The sequence below is a fragment of the Corvus hawaiiensis genome, chromosome Z (assembly GCF_020740725.1).
Source record: "Corvus hawaiiensis isolate bCorHaw1 chromosome Z, bCorHaw1.pri.cur, whole genome shotgun sequence".
NCBI classification, from domain to species: Eukaryota; Metazoa; Chordata; class Aves; order Passeriformes; family Corvidae; genus Corvus; species Corvus hawaiiensis.
This window is the reverse complement of record NC_063255.1, coordinates 55,574,004-55,593,982: the sequence shown is the minus strand read 5'-3', so window position 1 is coordinate 55,593,982 and position 19,979 is coordinate 55,574,004. Positions and strand designations below refer to the sequence as shown.

The 19,979-nt window shown below is 39.7% G+C and overlaps 1 protein-coding gene across 10 annotated transcripts in view; it reads right to left on the bottom strand.

The window, feature by feature from the left end:
• Nucleotides 1–19,979, bottom strand: part of MCTP1 (multiple C2 and transmembrane domain containing 1) — a 238,543-nt gene that overhangs the window by 112,754 nt on the left and 105,810 nt on the right. For all 10 annotated transcript variants that reach the window (XM_048291238.1, XM_048291240.1, XM_048291243.1 and 7 more), the window contains exons 10-11: nt 19,273–19,366; nt 962–1,064 (exon numbers count right to left, since the gene is read on the bottom strand). In XM_048291238.1, coding sequence (XP_048147195.1) covers nt 962–1,064; nt 19,273–19,366 — 197 coding nt within the window. The remainder of the gene's footprint in view (nt 1–961; nt 1,065–19,272; nt 19,367–19,979) is intronic.

Genomic DNA, 19,979 nt, shown 5'->3' with positions numbered 1-19,979 from the left:
AACCTGTGGATGCTAAATATGTGAATGACAAATCTAGAGGGGAAAACAAAAATTAAAATCACACTAACTTTTGAGATTAAGGGCAAAATATAGCATTTTCATGCACAATAAAATTAATTAAGTGTGCACAAAACTAAAGCTTCTACTCATTTTGCAGAGGATCGTTACTGATTTCAGCAGCAGTGAGACCTGCAATGATAAGTTTTTTCTACTCGTTGGTGTCACATTACAGTCAGATAGTGAGAAGGGAGAAAAAAAAGGCAATTGAGCAAGGCAAACAACAAGGACATTTTGTTTGTGGAAGACTTTTTTTTCTATTTTGTCAAAGCCTTTTACTGTCTTCAAAAGAACACAAGGATAAAAGAACCAATTGCATCACTTCCCAATAAACTGTTCTAGACTGCATTTTACCCAACAGCTGAATTGTACTAGTATGATACTCGATGGTATTGTGAGAAGTGCAGCTGGTAAATGGAAACAAGAAGTGGAAATATTTCATCATAATTCAGAGAAGCATAAATGCAAATAGAATTTCTAACTTTATGTAGTTATCTAATGATTTTTACAGTTAACAACCACATTTTAATGAAGGTCATAATCACAGTATCTTTTTTCCCCCACTCTAAACTTCAGGGGCAAATCCATCACACTGGATTTGGCCCTTGAAAGTCTTGCTGAACCTAACAGGAGTCTGGTGCGCATAGAATTACTCATACCTGGTTTCCAAGAAACAGACCTGGCATCTTTACGTTTAAAATGATGCTACTTCTTTAATTTTTTTGGTGGTTTTAATCCTCAAAATGCATTCAGATGTTCAGTTTAGAAATATCAGTATGTCATCACTATTCTTCTTTAGAACTACCACTAAGTATTTTTTATCCCTCTCCAACACCCTCACCTCCAAAAAAGTGCCCAAAACTCATTGCCCATCCATTTCCCCAATTTAAATACAAACACCTACAATGTGAAGATTTTGTTCCATTCTGGATTGAGGTTCCTGTAGACAGTATGTGTCAGCAGTCTGTCATTGTTCAATTCAACTACACAAAACGGGTCACTTTTACCTGTAAAAGAAAATTTTGAATGAATTTTATGAGCTACAAAAACAAATGGTGAGGAAAGTTTAAATAAAAACAAGTTTGGGGGGTTGTTTCTCATTTTCTGAGCTTCACTGTAATGGTCTGCACTATATTCAAGATATTCATAACAGGCTACTCATCTCCATAACCTATTTACATTCTTTGCTAAAAGAACAATTCCTTAGTCTTAAAAAAAAAAAAAAAAGACAAAAAATCACTATACCAACTCTCCTGATGAAAACCAGCATGTTCCTAAAGGTTGCCAGGCACCCTTGTGAGACAGCTAAGAGAACTTTACTTCAATGGTACCAGTTGTCCATTGACTTTAAGGATAACATAATGAGAGTATTTTGGTAAAAAGGAAATGTATTATTCTGTATTATTTGTAACAACATAGCACCTCCAAAAATTATCCAAAGACTATTATGCTGTATTATGTTTCACACTGTAAACAAATCCTCTCCCCAAAATCAAAGAATCTTAAAGACAGCCTCGTACAAGAGCCTAACATAAGACAAAGTGGGCAAGTACAATCAAACAATGAGATGATATGGGCAGGAATGATGGGCTGTAGTCACAGCACAACAGAAAGTCAGACGTGGTTGATATTTTATTATATGTTAAAGCATAATCAAGTAGTTTTGGATATATTTAAAAAGAGGTCCCTCAGCATGAAAGCCACCAGAGGAGAAAGTAAGAAGTTGCTGCTTTGAAAATGCATCAAGCAAGATAACGGAAATGGATATGGAGGATTATTTCTTTTCCTTTAAAGAAAAGGAATGGACAAAGCAAGTGTGTGTCTGTGTGTTTGTGTGTCCTTATATATGAAATAGGCTGCTTACAGCAAAAGACTGCAGGTGAGCAGTGTGTAGATACTAAGGAAAGCACAAAAAGCCCAGTAACAACTGCAAGTTTAGGGGTAAACCATGAAACTGACATTAACCTTTTCAAGGTTTGTTTTTGGAAAGGAGTCATGGTTTTAAGCCCACCTGGAAGCTGCTCCCCTCTTCCCCAACCCCTCTCTCAGGTGAGAGAAACAAAAGACAGAAATTAGGGGTTGAGATAACTTAATGGAAACACCAATGAGATAAGAAAGCAAAGAGTAACTTTCCACACCTGCACTTTTTCTCCCCAAGACCAAGACAATGAAAAAAACCACAATGGCAGACAAATCCTACAGTCAGGGCCAGCACCAACCCACCATTCCACTTGCCACACGCTCCCCCGGAGAGGGAGAAAACGTGAAGAAGAGAAAGGGAGAAAATGAGAGGTGCTGCCAAACCTCTGCACTGCCCCTGTTTTCCTCCACCAGAAGCCATGACCTCTTCATCTTGGAAGTGAGACTCCGTGGCTTCCACCTGCCAGCGATGATTTGAGTGGTACAGAATAACAGTCTAGACAGGCCCACATGGCTCCAGGCTCTGCCCTCACACATCTTTGGCCAAACTAGGGCAATACCCACTCCTTATTCTATACCATCTACATCATAGCCAGAGCCTACACCTTTCAAGTATTTACAAAGATATATACACTAAAAAATATACACAAGCATAGGTATCATTTCCATTGTCAATGGTTGTCCCTCCACGATGTCTGTTGTGTTCACTAAGTCCATGCCTGTGAGTTCTGTCCTAGATGTCTTCCAGGGCAGGAGGGCTGCTGTGCTGTCAGGTGGTTGCAAGGTGCATCATGAGCTCATGACTGGTGTATCTGGAGCAGTCCATGCTCACTGGCCATGGTAGTTATGGCACACAGTGGCAGGGTCATTCAGCAACCAACATTACATACACAGTCTGACAGTACAGACTATTCCCACTCAAAAATCAAATCCCCCTGAGGTACACATCGTGTTTCCCCATCCATCTGCATCACCCACCAAGAGCGCTCAAATGCTTGAGCAAAAACAATCCCATGAGTGAGTTTGCCTTTGCTTGAGGCAGGACTAATCCAAACTGTGTTCCCCAACACATTTCTCATGTGTACCATGGGGACTTGACTCCTTTCTACAGTATGTGGAGGTTTTGATTGGGCAGGGCCAGCTTGACTGGGAGAGCCTCGGGTGTTAACTAACCAGGTGGCCTTTGTTAAATGTAGATCCCAATGTTTGAAGGTCCCACCACCCATTGCTTTCAGTGTGGTTTTTAACAGTCCACTGTACTGTTCAGTTTTCCCAGAGGCTGGTGCATGACAGGGAATATGATACCCACTCAATACTGTGCTCTCTGGCCCAGGGGTCTCTGAGGTTATTTTTGAAATGAGTCCTGTTGTACAACTCAAATTTCAATTCTTTCTGGGGTGCCATATCCCCACAGGACTTGCTTTTCAAGGCCCAAGATGGTGTTCCAGGCAGAGGTATGAGCCACAGGGTGCATCTCTGGCCATCCAGTGGTTCTTTACACCATTGTCAACACGTAGTGCTTACTCTGGCAGATTTGCAGAGTGCGATGTGGCCTACCCATATTTATATTCTGACCATCATCCACCATACCACAGGCGCTTTACTTGCTTGGCCTGCTTGATCACAGAGCATGTTTCCCAGTTATCGATCCCCTGGGAAATAGTGTCCATCATTAAGTCCACCACTTGACCATGTGCCCATCTGTATGTTGCATCTCTTCCCTGGTGGCATGAGGCATCATGGGCCCACCGAGCCAGAAAAAATTCACTCGCATGTTGCCAGTCCAGATCCACCAGGTACTTTAATCTTGGCAGCTTAATTCACTTGTCTGTTCTTGCAATGCTCTTTAGTAGCCTGACTCTTGAGTACACGTGCATATCCATGACACAATTTTACAGCCAACTTCTCTACACAGGCAATGACATCCTCCCCCAATTCGGCAGTCCAGATGGGTTTACCTCTGCACTGCAATTAGTCTTTTTCTATTGGTCTAACCACCTCCACAGAGTGTTTGCTACCATCCATCAGTCAGTGTAGAGGTAGAGCACTAGCCATTTCTCTTGTTCAGTGACATCTAAAGTCAGTTGGATGGCTTCCAGCTCTGCATCTTGATCCACTTTGTCCCTCACTACCTGCTGCAACTTGCTACATAGTACTGCATATGGCAGCTTTCCATTTTCAATTTGTCCCTACAATACAGCAGGAACCCTCAGAGAAGGGAGTATATTGCTTTTCATTTTCAGGTAGCTGATTATATCATCTCATCTCCTCAGCACGCCACCATCTCTTTCTCTTATGATGATGATAATCCAAGATTTTTTCCTTCAGGAGAGTTTATGGTAACTTCCAAGATCACTTGGTGATTTGGGTTTCCTGTTTGAGCTCCATCTGTGATCGGAGCGATCCACTTACTCTATGTAGCATCAGTGGTATGATGTGTTGAAGGAACTTTCCCCTTGAACGTCCCACCCAGCACTGGCCGTTGAGGTGCCAGGAAGAGCTGTTCTTTGGTGCCAATCACTTCTGAAGCAGCTTGAACTCCTTCATATGCTGCCAAGACCTCTTTTTCAGTTGGGATGTAGGCCTCAGGTCCTTCGTATCCCTGACTCCACAATCCCAGGCTTCATCCATGAGTCCCCATAGGTTATTTTTGCCAGACTCCAGAAAGGAGCATTCTCCCTAGTTACAGTGTAGAGCACATCTTTCCCATCTTATCTTGTGGCCCCAGGGCTACTGCACAACCAATCTCCTGTTTAATTTGTTCAAAAGCTTGTTGTTGTTCAGGACCCCACTAGAAATCATTCCTCTTTTGTGACACATGATAAAGAGGGTTTGCAATCTGACTGTTGGCATTCTCCAAAAACCCACAGTGCCTAGGAAAGCCTGTATTTCCTTCTTGGTGGTTGGTGAGGACATAGCTGGTACTTTATTAACCACATTGGAACCTGATGACTCCATCTCACCATTTTACTCCTACAAACTGAATTTCCTGGGCAGGTCCCTTGATGTCACTTTGCTTTATGGCAAAACCAGCTTTCAGGAGGATTTGGATTATCTTCTCCCATTTCTCAAGAACTTTCTCGGCTGTGTTGTCCCACACAAGGACATCCTTAATGTCTTGAAAGTGTTCTGGAGCCTCACCCTTTTCCAGTGCAGTCTGGATCAGTTCAAGACAAGGAGTGGGCCTGGGTGTCCACCCCGGGGGTAGTCAGTTTTAGGTGTACTTGACAGCAAACTGTGGCCTGCACTCTGCTGCCAGAGGCACGGAAAAAAACACATTAGCAATGTCAGTGGTGGCACCACTTTGCTGCCTTGGACTCCAGTTCATACTGAAGTTCCAGCACACCTGGCAAATAAGCGGTCAGTGGTGGTGTGACTTTATTCAGGCCATGGTAGTACACTGTCAGTCTCCACTCCCCACTGGACTTGCACACTGGCCATATAGGACTCTTAAAGGGTGAGCAAGTCTTCCTGACCACTCCTTGGCTCTCCAGTTCAGGAATCATTCATGGATGGGGGTCACAGAGTCCCAGCTGGAGTGGTATTATCAATGGTGCACTGTTGTAGTGATTGGTACCTGTTGTTCTTCGACCCGCAGCAGACCCACTGCAGAAGGGTCCTCTGAGAGACCAGGTAAGGTGTTCAACAGCCTAATTTCCTCTGTCCCCACAGTAGCTACCCAGAAAGCCCAGCGATGCCCTTTTGGGTCCTTGAAATATCCCCTCCTGAGGTAACCTGTGCCAAGAATACTGGACGAGTTTTAATGTGTTTTTTCCACTTTCTTGGTCAAGCTTACATTAGTTTCCAATATAGTCAGCTGATGGGATACCCTCATCACCCCAGAAATGGATATAGATTCTGGCCCTACATATCTCGATGACATCAGGGTACATTGTGTGCTGGTGTCAACTAAGTCTTGATACTCCTGTGGGACTGACATGCCAGGCCATTGGATCCACACAGTCCAGTAGATGCTATTGTCCCTTTCCTCCATCTGGCTGGAGGAAGGGCCCCTCTAATTCTGGTCATAGTACTTGTTGTTCCCTTCTCGTAAATATGGTCTGGAGGTCCCTTCAAGAGGATTGAAACTAACATCAGCTCTTTGGTCTGAGGACTTGCCCACTCGAAACTGGAGTAGCATCTCCTCCTTGAAGAACTTCCTGCAGTGGTTGTTCTTCCTCTCAACTCGCATATCCATGCTGCCAGAGCAGAGGTGGGTTTTTCATCCCACTTCCTCTCTGTGGTCATGCAGCTAAAACCACTGGTTACCTTTTGGTGTGTACCCTCTCTCTGGAGCAGGGGGCTGCTTAGTCCCAATAGCAGAGACTCTGGTCCATACTGATGCGGTGTGGGACATGTTTTCTCTAGTTTCCTAAATTTTTTATTCTGTCTTCAGTCTTGGACAGAGTAAGGAAAAGGAGGAAGAAAAATATGATCTTCTGATTGCTGGAGCCAGGGAATCACCTAAAGCACTGTTTGTTCTCCTTTCATGGACATCAATGTCAGTGAGTTGGCGTACGATGATGATGAGCTCCATACAAACTTCTGCCACATGGATTGTGTACACTGGACCTCATCTGGATCTACAGGGGACTGCTCGTTATTTGAATCCATATAGATTACCTCCAGCACAGCTAATTCTCTCAGGTACTGGATACCTTTCTCCATACCTTTCTCCACCCACCTGCCTGGGTGCACTACTAGATCATCCTTGAGAGAATACCTTTCTCTCACAGTTGAAAGGAGTCACCTCCGAAGGCTGAGCGTTTCTGTCCTCTTCCAAATGCCTTTGTCAACACCCACATCCTGCGGAAGGGATCCCAGGTGCTTGGCTTCACTACAGTTTAGTTTCATATCACGGGCTTCAATATCTCAACATCAGACCAGGCAGGTCAGTAGGGGCTCACCCAACTGGTGGCTGAAATCTCTTCAGATATATCACAGCTCAGCCAGGGATATGGATTGGTGATTATCTCTGGCCCTGCCTCTTCCTCTTGTTCCAGGATGAAGGTTCTGCTCCCTCTGCATCCCTATGTGAACTGATATGGTCTTGGATTTCTTCTTTTGTACAGGGGCAGCTGCTACCAGCACAGGTTGTTCCTCTGATTCAGCTGCAGTTTGAGTGGCCGTGGTGCCTGTTGGTCTGTTTTCCTCCTCCTCCCCCTGAGCGTGCTCTCTAGTGAAGAGCAGTTTCTGAAAAATTGTAGCTAGGGCTCAAGACACTGGAAAAAGTTGCTCCTCTCTGGAGCTGTCACAGCATTTTCCTTGCCACTTTAACAAGATGCTGTAGCTGTTGAGGGGTGACTTCCAAACTATTGGAGCAGAGAATTTCCTGCAAAACTGGCCCATTTTTTCTCACATTCCATGGTACTCATGACTATGCATCCTCCAGGCAAATCTCTGAATGACCTTCATAGAAATCTCTTTTGTAAATCTAAACATGGTGTAGACCACATTGAGGAGACCTGGCAGAATTAGCAACAAGATCATGCTTTCCTTAACATCCAAAGGGAAGTCAAAACTCTCAAAAGCTGCTGTAACAAGCCTGAGGGAAGAGGGTGAAATTCTGGGGAAAATCATCCTCCCTTGCTCCCCGCCACAGGCCTAGGCCTAGTATGATTATTAATGAATTCTCAAAGGTAGCACCCACGACCAGGGCAGGAGAAAACACTGAAAACACATCCCAAGTGACCCTCATTGCCCTTGATATTATCATGCCATAAGCTGCCATCACACAGTACATCAACAAAGAAATCCTGATTCCTCTCCCAGCTCTCAAAAAGAGCACTGTAATGGTCACATAGTGCACATGCAGAAGTATACACAGGGTTAGGTACCACACACAAATGAAAAGACAAGCAATATTGGAAGCATGAGGCTCCATACTTCATACAAAATACCTAGGTAAAAATTGTTTCCAACCAATTCTGTACAGATTTATTGTAATCTCAACCCTTCAGGCCCTACATTGGATGCCAATTAAAGGCTGTCATGGTTTAAGCCCACCTGGAAATTAAACCACAGGCAACAGCTTTTCTCCCCCACCAACCCCTCCCTCAGGTGACAGAAACAAAAGACAGAAATCATGGATTGAGATAACAACTTACTGGAAACACCAATGAGATAGAAAGCAAACAGTAACAGTGTAGAGGGTGATTACACGCAAAATGCTTACTGAGTCGCAGACGGTGCCACCCCACCACTCCCTCCACTACGTTTTTTTCCTACAAGCCTGAGACAATGAAAAACAATGACACACAAACTTTCCACACCTGCACTTTTTCTCCCCAAGACCAAGACAATGAAAAAAACCACAATGGCAGACAAATCCTACAGTCAGGGCCAGCACCAACCCACCATTCCAGTCACCACACACTCCCCCAGAAAGGGAGAAAATGGCTGCCAAACCTCTGCACTGCCCCTGTTCTCCTTCACCAGAAGTCATGACCCCTTCATCTCGGAAGTGAGACTCCATGACTTCTACCTGCCAGCAATGATTTGAGCGGTACAGAATAACAATCTAGACAGGCCCACATGGCTCCAGGCTCTGCCCTCACACATCTTTGGCCAAACTAGGACAAAAGGATAAGAAGAAAAGTAGACACCTGAATCTGATGCTTAAGAACAGCTTGGCTGTCTGAAAAGGGAGCTCTCCAAAGTGGTAGGAAGGAAGGGTGATGGAGTGGGTATCTGCAGGGTTTAAGGACAATCCTGAAATTTCCTAGAAGGTTAAGAAGGGGTAGCGAGGTAGACCTAAGGAACAGCTATGATGGAAAGAACACTAACAAGAACATGAGGGGTATGGTGGGAAGATCTCTTTCAATAAAGAGGCAATAAAGGGAAGAAATCACATTGTGGACTAAATTATTTAACTAATATTTCAAATTATGACAGTAATGGCAAGAGCTATAAATGCTCTCCAAGACATAGACATGCTATCCTGCTTTTATATTTTTATTTTCTCCAGTAACTGAAGGGAGTAACCTTTGCCTTTGGCAGAGTACAAGTGTACACATTATTTTCATGTAAGTAGAAGGCCAAACAACAAATTGCAGCTGCCTGGACCCAGGGGAACTTTGTCTGATGTAAATGAACAATTGAGTTGCATAGTACCTCATGGCTTGCTCTTCTCTCCAGACTTTTTTTTGGGCAGTAAACTCTTCAAAATATATTGAATGTTGGCATTGGCCTTCCACAATTAAATCTAGCATACTATACAATTGTATTTCACAATGTCTTCAATAATTGTGTATTATTTTTTCATGCATTATTAGAAACCATAAATTGAGTAGCTACAGTAGCTACATTAGTGGGGCTACATTAATGATATTAGGGAAGCACATAATTTGTTTCACACCTTATACAAATGACACTGAAATCAATACTTAGATAAAGCTGTCTAGGGACCACATCTCCCAAACTGCAGTATCGATTTTGACTACATCAAGGGTTGATGTGCATATTATTAACTTTAATGATAAAGAATAATTGTTTTAAACACATTGTGAATCACAGTTAATTAATGCTTACCTTGTCTAGAAAATCATATATTGCTGAATGTTTCCCACTGAAAAATGATTCAATTCATTAGTCAGCAGAAATGGATGTGCCACACATCTCAAGGTTTTCCTACTTCATGAGGCTAAATGGTAGTAGGAAACCTAAACTATTTATATTACTGGAGTTCTTTAGCTTTCAGTATTTGAAAAAGAAGCAACCAGAAGATAGTTAAAATTACAAGGCAGCACTGACACAGCAGGTGGACTACTGCATCTCAATTTTTGAAGTATTATCAATCATATTTGCAGATGGTGGTGCAATGTGAGTTGAGCTTATGAAACATATACAGACACAGGAAATTACATTGCAGCATATACAGGCCATTGCTTAGAAATAAAGAGAGGGTATTTACTACATTTATTTATTTTCTGTGCCTCTTGGCATGCACTTTTTCAATGACTCTTCTCATAGATTTATATGGGTATCAATCAATAATATGTAACATTAATTACAGAGCTCCTCAATCAAAACAAAGACAAATGGTTTTCAGAAATGAAAAAATCCCTCATTGACAGTCAACACTTCATACCTCCTTTCTCCTATCATTTGAAAATACTACAAGAACAAATTTGAATAGAGGCAATATCATGAAATGGTTCAATGGAAGATTCAAATACCATGGCTGACAAAGTCTCCCAGCTTTGAACATCTCTGCTAAGGAATATTGGTTTTATCATATAAAGAGGTTATGAAGTTCCCATATGCACCTTCGCCATTGCCTACGGGCACTTCTTCCATATGCTAAAACACTCATAACCAAGATGGGCATCTGAAAGGCACCACTCATGGCTGACAGGCTCAACATAAGGTATGTGCAAACATTATTAAAACACTAACACAAATAAATGAACATTATTCAGAAAGACAAAGACAGAGCAATGCACGAAGACTTGAAACTCATATCTATCTATCTATCTATCATCTTTCAAGTTGTCATTATTAGAAAGAGTAACTGCAATCTTAACTCTCACTGACAGCCTTGGCAACCTGCTGCATTGCAAGAGTATTCCAAATTATGGGATCATTCCCAATGAAAGCCTTAAGAGAGCACTAAAAAAGTAAAAAATTTCCTTAGGTCTCCTTGGTCTCTAGGAGGACCCAAAAGATCCAACATCACTATATTATTCAAAACCAGTATCTTAAGCACAACACAACAGGCAACTTCAGACAACTTTTGTCAGTTAATGTGATTAGTTATTTCAAACAAGAGATACAGAAACGGTTTTCCTCATTTTTATATAAAAGAACCACACATGTTCAGAAGAGTATGTGCTCTCCCTCTATCCTTTCTAAAAGTATCTGATTAGACTAGTGCTGCCTATGCTCAGTTATATCAGTTATATTATATTGTCATGACAATGCCTTTCACTATAGACTAAACCACAACTGTTGTATATAAGTGTATATAACCTGTCATATGTCAAGAAATTCCACCAAACCCTCTGTATCTACTGAGGATCTTCCAACTAGCAATCCCTGTTCTGTGCTTTTTGTAGGCCTCCAGCTACTGTTCCAGTGACTTTACAGACATTTAGCTATTGATCAGGCAGACATCCACAACAAACTTCTGAATACAATCCTAAGCATGTGGTCAGTGCTGTACAAGAGTAAGATGACCACCACCTGCCTAAGGCACACATTAAAAGCATGCTCCCAGCAGCACCAACACCAACACTGAAAATTTTGAGTATCTCATGACCACAGTGGGGCTAACTGCTATCACACCCTACCACTGATTGCAGGAATTCATGATAAAAGTAAGTAGCAATAAGACAAAACACACCTTTCAACTTACTGAAATCAAACTTGCAGAAAACCTCAATACAAAAATCTCGTTTATGCATTCTGTTGCAGTAAGGTCTCTTGCTTTTTGGTGTCTACTTGTACAGTCCTAAGGGCTCCTGAAATTATAGAAATAAACTGCTAATTTACATAATATACATAATATGCATAATTGGAAGGAAAAGCAACTTCTCTTTTGACAGATCTCCCTCACCCCTTTTCCCCCTTTACCCATTACAGAACTAGACTATCTGAGAATGAACTCTAGGAGTTCTACTCTGTAATGTATGCCACCACTGAAAAAAAACCCTAAAGAACTATTTATCTTTTGAAGCTTTGAATTCTGTCTTATATTTATCTTTGAAGCTTTTGAATTTTAGGCCCCATGTTGCATCTAGTTTGACAGATACCCTTGTTTGTGCTATGCTATGTCTTTAGACATTGCAAGACAAGAGCACAAATTGAGATTACCTTACTTAGATCTAAGAAAAGTATTTTACTTCAGTCAGCACTGTGTCCCTCACACTGCACATCATGCACACATTAATTTAATTTAGTCTTTTATTTGTCATCTTATTTCTCAGAACTACCACATGTCCCTAGATGAACTGTACACCCATAACCTGCAATCAGCCCAAAAAAGAGCCTTTCCAAAAAGAGATAGTAACCAGGAACAAGAGATGTGTTATTTGTTGTTTTCTTCAAAACTCAAAGTCCCTTAGAGCCCAGGAAGTCCTTCACAAACAAATCAAAGTTAGTTGGAAGCTCAGATTCATTATCTGTTTTGACTGGTCACCTAAATATTTTTCTCCCGCAAGAAAATATAAAATGCACTTTTTCGTGATGGAAAAGAGACCTAAATAGTGACTGATAAAAGCAACCTTTAACTGCTTCTCAAAATAGTTAGAAAATCAAAACAACAAAGCCCTAATCTCCACACAATTTTAGCTTCTGGATTTTCTTCTCGGGTAGCCACAGCACCACATTGCCTGTGTTTTTTAGTGGAAAAGTCTGGGAAAGGCCCTTTCCATCAGTTCAAACAACACAGGACTTTCATCTGGCACTCTATGCTGAAATTCATAAAGAAGCACCAAACCTATCAGGTGACTTGTGAACCCTCGTATAATGATGGTCATGGGCTGGTGGACTGGTCTCACACCCACCACCGCAGCCTACCTTCCAGGCTGGAAGTGAGCTGAACCGTCCAATGTAGGGGGCAGGTAGAACAACAAACCATTGGGGGTCATCTCAAATTCAACTACAAAAGTACTACTTTTTCACAAGAGATGGTAAAGACACATGACCAATTCAGATGCAAGGATCTTTTATTTGTCTAATTATGAACTTTATTTGAGTGTTAGAGCTATCAAACTGCAATATGATATAAATTATATTTCTGGGCAATTTATAAAGACCTGTCCTTCAATGGTCTCCAAGGTGCAAATTGTCCAACATCAATTTTTGATTCTTGGCAAACTGTTTTCCAGAAAAAATTAATTTTGAGACATAGCAGTTCTTTCAAACAATTCAATATAATTGCACTTTCGCACTCACTTCCTAGCTCCACTTGTACACAAAGCAGACTCTTCTTTGATGAAAAGCTGTCAAATCTTAAATTTGCCCATCTTTTTTGCCATGTTTTGTAGAATTTCAACTGTGATTTTTTTCATTATAAAATTCTATTAAATACAGGCATTTTTCTCCAGAGAACTGCATGTCATCTACATGTTAATCAGTTAATGTTGTAAAACAGAAGACTTTAGTAAAAAAAAAAAATTGAAACATCTATATTTATGCAGTAGGAAAATTCTCTGTTTTAGAACGGAAGAAAACACTTGTGTACAGTAATAAACATCATGCTTTTCTACTGTCAATCACTGAAATTCCACTGAATCCTGGAGAAAAGAAAATGAAAAATCATAAAGACCATCAGTCACCGCAGAAAGGCTTACTCTCTTAATTAAGGCTGCCATGGGCTCTTCATAGGAATCACCATTGATGTAATTTCAGAGTATGTGCAAGCAAGAAAGCACATAGGAGATCTACATGTCCGCTAAAACTTATTGCACTTCTTATGTATTAACTCACAAGGGGCAGCACATAGCATTGGGTTAGATACCCATAAGTCTTGCAGAGGTACTTCTACCATGGCTATGGAAAACATGCAATGCTTCAGTAAAACTCCAGAGAAACAAATAATTTCATAATTTTTCCATTTCACAGTTCATAAAGTTAAAAAAACTGATAAAAAGTCAATTTCAGCATTAGCTACACCATGAACCAACTTTAATCAGATCACTAGCCTTATTCTAAACTAAGTATTATATAATTGTTGCTTTATTGATATTACATTACCAAATTGAACTAAAAATGCTTTGGACAGTTAAAAAACTTGATAAGGAATTTCAATTCCATTTCTACATTTAAAAGTCAAGTTCTCAAACCATAACTTCACAAAGTTCAGCCAACATTAACATGGCTATGAAAGCCAAAATATTGTTTGAATATTTCATAGGCTATTATGATTCTCCCCTACCTCTGGCCATGCCTATCCATTACGGATCTAAGTCCCCACAGCTAAAAAGGCCGTTATTTTTTTAGAAGACAAGGCAGCCAGTTCATGACTCTGGGGGGCAGTGCCACTCATGCAGACACTAATGTCACTAATGTTGTTCCAAGCTCCCTGCCAGCCAGCTGCTTGCAGCAGAGCAGTCAGTCTGACCTTTGGCCAGGAGGAGGAATGGCTCAATAGCATGAGAAGCTGCCTTATCTAATGGATTAAGTACAGAACCCAAGTGAAATGCCACCTTTGACAAGGACTTGCTCTGTTGGCCTTAGCTGAGGCAGTTAACCTTTCTTAGTTTTCCATCTTTAAAATGGGAATTATAATTCCACTCTATCTGTGCTGATGCAAACATGTTGCAACAGACTGATACCATGAATGCTTGAGGTATCTTACAAGGCAAGTCAGTGTAAAGCCACAATGAAGTTAAACTCATTTCCACGGAATATTTCCAGAAAAAAGAATTAATCCCAAGCCATCTTTTCACTGTATGTATAATTATAAATGCTATGTTTAACAAAAAATATATTTTAATAAAATATCTTTAAAAAACATCTTTTAAATCCTGATTTTTCCATTACTATGCTAGAACTGGTACTTAAAATCCAGTAGCTTTGCTGTACATGATATTGGACCAAAGTCTCCAGGTGACCTATATGATAGGACTTGATGAAATATTTTATCTACCATAGAATACTGCCCATCTACTAGATTTTTGTATTTTGTGGAGATAGATTAAATGTATATTGAAATCTGTTTGCACTAATTGACAGAGCAAATTACTTTTGGAACCGTATTTCCAAAGGGCCTGTGAATTTATTCCTTCAATTTTATACGCATGGGCTTCCATACCTTTGTGAATTTAATGTTTGTGTTCATCGCTCTGACATTTCCTAGCATTTGAAGAACCATTTCAGAGACCATTTTTGCACATGTGATGTTAGGACAGTTTAGCAGGACAGATTTTAGAAAAGACATTTACATTCAGCACAATTAGCTATCTTGGTCTCTTCATCCTACTTTCAAGCACTGTAATCAAAATCTTAACATGGAATTTTCTTAGAAGAGAGGCTGACTTCCAGACATAAAACTGAAAAAGAAAAAAAAAAAAGAAAATCTGACTCATTTTCCATGTTTAGTTTCTCTTCTTTAGAGGAGAAAAAGCCTGAAAAGCTTTTGAAAACAAACCTAAACATCACCGAGCTCTTTAGTAAAATCTCTCTGATATATAAGGTTCTGAAATCACACTACGCAGAAAAAACACAGACAAATGACTAATAATGAGGACAGAAATACAAATAAATTTACTTCTAATGAAGACTGAAGACACAGTAATCAAAGTGTTAAAAATTCATTTCATGCACACTTCATTTGCCTCTTAGCTGATATTTATCACATAATTCTGTGAGAAAGTGGAGGCCTAAGATGCTCCAGATAAATGTCTCAATTAATTGTACAGAGGTAGCCCTCTTTGAGCTGAACCAGAGCTGTGAGCTCTTTATTAAAAGCACTATTCTGTAGCCTGTAACCTTGTTCCTTGACTCCTCTCTAGTTTCCAATTTAAACAAGTCCCCATGCGGCCCACTCTAAAGGGCTTTGTCTCCCTGTCATTGTTATGAGAGCCAAGGCATCCTGGAAGTGTGAAATCAGACCTCATGAGCTGAACGGTTCCCCAGGGAACACAAGACCTCGCAGAAGGTCAAAGTCATGGGCTGGACCATCTGAAAGCGTCTGATCGCTGGTCTGTGACACAGCAAGAAGGGTGGGGGCAGGGGAAGAAGGGAGCCAGGGGGCTAGAATTGAACACATCTTAATTAAAGCCCAAAGACTACAAAACAAGCTATTTTCTACTCAGGCTATCTTATGGAGCTTGAGTTTTGCTCTGCTAATGAATCTGAGCTGCTATTATTCCTTAAAACCAGCACTTCTGCTGAGATCGATCAAACCTGTGGCACATCTTTTCCCACCCCGCTTACTTTTTATCAATGATAAGGCAGAGATTTTGAATTTTATTTCATGACACAAGGAAAAGGAGCAATGCCTCTGCCCTAGTAAAGGAGATACAGGCACAGCCTTCAAAAGCCAGCAGCCTTCCACTACAACCCACCCATACCTGACTACGCTGCAGAGGGAATATATGTATCTGACTATTGCCTAACACTAAACTGTATCACCCTGAAAGGCTTATTGCTTTACTACCCATAATTCATATGGGTTAGGTGAAAGCCATATGCATAAACGTCAGAAGCCAGCTGTCATGATGAGTCCATTATACTTTAGGTTTTACTGAACCATCAAAAAATCTTTTCATATCAAAGGATGTTACTGCAGCCACACCACCTATCTTGCCAGGGCTCTACAAGCAGCCAAATCCTTGAGAAAGACTGATAGAGATACCACAAGCAAGCAAAGATGTATGGAAACAGGAAAATAGCTTCTTGTAGCTCAGGATTTAGGGAGAAAACAGCCATGCACTGAATAGCTAAAACACAATGGAAGATCCAGTTGAAACTTTCTTCTCAGATAGAGAAGGAAAAAGTAAACTTCATTCCCAATATCTTTCCATTCATTAGATTACAGTTTCCAAAAATTATGCTAAAAAATACATAATTTCCAGAAAGGTGTATTTGCTGTGACCACAATTTCCAACAGAGCATAATGTTGCATTGGTAGAATCCCTAAAATTCTGTATTGACCATGGAATGACACTGTTTTTCTAGGGGAAACAACCTCAGAGACCCAATAATTTTTCCAAAGGCCCTGGTCCTGAAAGATACCCTATTTTTCAGCTCTACCAAAAACCAAGGTGAGCTTTCAAGCACCAGTGGGGAGTCTCTCAACCCCTCAGTCATTCTTCCTCTCCTCGACCTCCTGGCAAGTGGGTTGAGCAAGAAGTCTGTCTGACTGTTCTTTTCTGGGGTATTTTTAATATCCAGTTATGGCTTGTTCCAGCAGCACCACATTTCAAAACTGGTAATGTCTACTTGCTCCCCTGCCTACAACTTAAGTGAAATTTCAGCTCATCCTCGCACATTATTCATTGCATGAACATGTGAGGGGGGTTGTAAGCTGAGACCCAAACCACCACCCTTAATCACTCTGTTTTAAAAAAAAAAAAATCTGTACTAACCTTAAGGATTTGAAGCACACCGTCCAACATTAGACTATTGAAACTGGAGGAAAATAACTGCCTTTGGCTATCAACAATTTATTAGGGGCTTAACTAAACTGATCTACTTCAGCAGCATTCCACTGAGTGAGGCTATGAGCTTTCGGAAGAAAGGAGTAAAATTGAGGGTTTCATTAAAAAGTAATTTGTGCTTTTTAGTCATTCATTCAACAGGAGTCTCAATTGCTCTTTATTCACACAGAGTTAATACAGTATTACAATGCTGCTCAATGTATGGTACAATGGAAAAATTTCACATTTTGAAAGGAAAAAAAATCCTTGCAATGGTAGTAAGATTGATGACTACTTAAAAATTACAGAAATCTTTTTCCCTCTGTGCTTATGTTTAATGATGGAATACTAAGGATTTTAAAAATCTACTCAGCTCAAACTAATAAATTTTGATTTATTACTTCACATGAAAATATTCCTGGAAGTGAAATGGGATATGTTCAGCAGACAGGGAACAGAGCAAAACACACAGGTACTATAGAGTTGTTCTAGCTACTTTTCAGACTCAGGAGCAAAAGATTAACTCTGAAAACACAATACAGGAAGATGAGCAAACTACTCCTTACCTTTTACTCACAGAAGCAACCCTTAGTGGTGCAAGTAACACCAATGATGACAGCACTCTCCACACTAAATACTCAGTTGAATAAAGGTTGGTCAAGGTTTTACACAATTTTTGCAAACATGGTTTATTGACAATCACCAAATACCTATTTTGTTTCTCACTATTACTATATAAAGTTTAATTTTAAATTAATGACTTGTACATAACTACAAGTTACTAAAAATAGCTAAACTACTACAGCAGATAATAAAACCACTTCATCCTCTTTTCAAAATACGCAGTTATTTTTGTCCAGAATATACAAGATTTCTGTGACATCTGGAATGTGCAGCCATCTTACAAAATACATCTGCTGTATAAATGCTTTTTCTTACTAACAAACAGAATATGCAGGACAGGGAAGATACTGAGCACTCTTCCCCATCTTCCTGTCTGTCATCCTTAACACAATGTCTGAAAATTTTTGGTAGCTCTGTACATCTTTAATTGAATCAAATATATTTCCAAAAAAATTGTTCAGCCAGCACAAATAACATGTTGATTTGAAAAGTCGAAGACTGAACAAGGTCAGGGACTGAATTATCCCATTTGCCCCTGAATAACTTAATCTCTCTCTCTGTTCAGACAACATTGGATTATAAGGTCAAACCAGATGAAGGGATCTTTAGAAGCATTTCTACAAACTAACCAAAAATAGAATCTGTTATTTTGTGTGCCACAAACTGGATGATCAGTTTCAGCAATAAAATGTTTGCACTATTACCTTTTCCAAAATACTGGTAGTCATGTTAATTATCAAAAAATATTAAAAAATGAAGAAGCTGCTCTATATCTATATCTTCTCCTGTAACAGAACATTTATTCTAGCTTCCTTTTATTTTCTTCCCATTTCTAAAAGTTTTTTTTATTGTTTTAAGCAGAGAAGGCTATTTTCTGACACAGATGCAGCTCATTTTGCTCCATTCAACTTGGGCGGTATGAAGGTGATTGTACTTAAAGGAGATAACTTGGACATTTCTGCAGAAATATGGTCAGTATGGCTGAAATACTTTTTCTTTATTTTGCAAAGCAATATGTCAAATGAACCATTCAACTTACAATGTAAAATAGAAAATTTTTTTAAAAGTCTTATTTCCCTTATCGTAAAAAGATAAGCAGAAGCTACAGCAAGCTGCATTCAGTTGAAATGTCTGAAACCAACAACAGCCTTGCTAAATATCTTACATATATCAAGGGGCTCTTTTGGGAACAGCTTTAAAGTAGTAAAGTCTGGAACCCTTTATTTGCCTTGTCCCTTGGAATTCAGTTTTAATGTTGATAAATTTGTATAGTTTCATCCACTAAAAAAAGAAATTTCTTCTACATAATTTTTGTAGGATGTCTGATGGAGAAAAATGTATATTTCACCTTTATGAGAAACAATCTACACAGGGCTCTGCTAGCATTAGAGTTATTTGCTGCTTTGCTTACAAAAGTTTTGTTTGTTTGTGTTTAGATTTTTTCATTAATGAGCAAAAGGTGAAAGTGCACAAACAGAATATAACCTTTAGACAGACTTCTGTTTTAAGCATTTTTTTCCCAGTTCTAAAAAAAACCAAATCTCACTACGGTATTAAGCGTCACAGAAACTAAATGAATCCTTGCCTGTGACATCAGCTGCCATCAATGCTTCTGCCCTGATGACCTTCACCTGAAGAAATCCCACATCGCTGATGTTATGGAACATCATCATTGGACTCTAAAAAATAATAAAAAGAAAAATAATTCTGGATTGCAAAAGAGACTAACCAAAAGTAATATTAATAGTCTCCTCCCTAGCCCAGATGTAAGTTACTGTAATTCTGTCTACATACTCAGACTTCTAAACATTATTCAATGAAGAATGTACAGTTGTTTGCATTTCTTCCTGTATTTTGCAGCTTTAACTTATCAATGAAAATTACAAAGGAAAAGTTAGAATATGAGTGATTAAATGTAAGACAAATATTAGTGAATTAATCCCCCAGTACTATGGGAATAACTGTACTTCAAAATTTGAAATTACAGCAGTGTTACTAAAAAAATTAATGCAAAAAATGAAACAACTCTTCTCCTTGAATTATTTTGCAAGACCTATAATTACATTTTCCCTTTGATGGCTCCAGTATTGTCTTGAGCAGTGACCTAGGGCCAATTTAGATTTTTGTAGTTGACTATTATATGCAAGCTTGCATAAACCATATACGCCTATATAAGCTTGCGAATAACATCAGCAAAAGCAATCAAAAGAGGATAACAAAATCTTAGTAATGTTCATAATAATCACATGCAGAAAGGACAAAAAAAGAATTAAAATATGTTGCCAGTTCCAT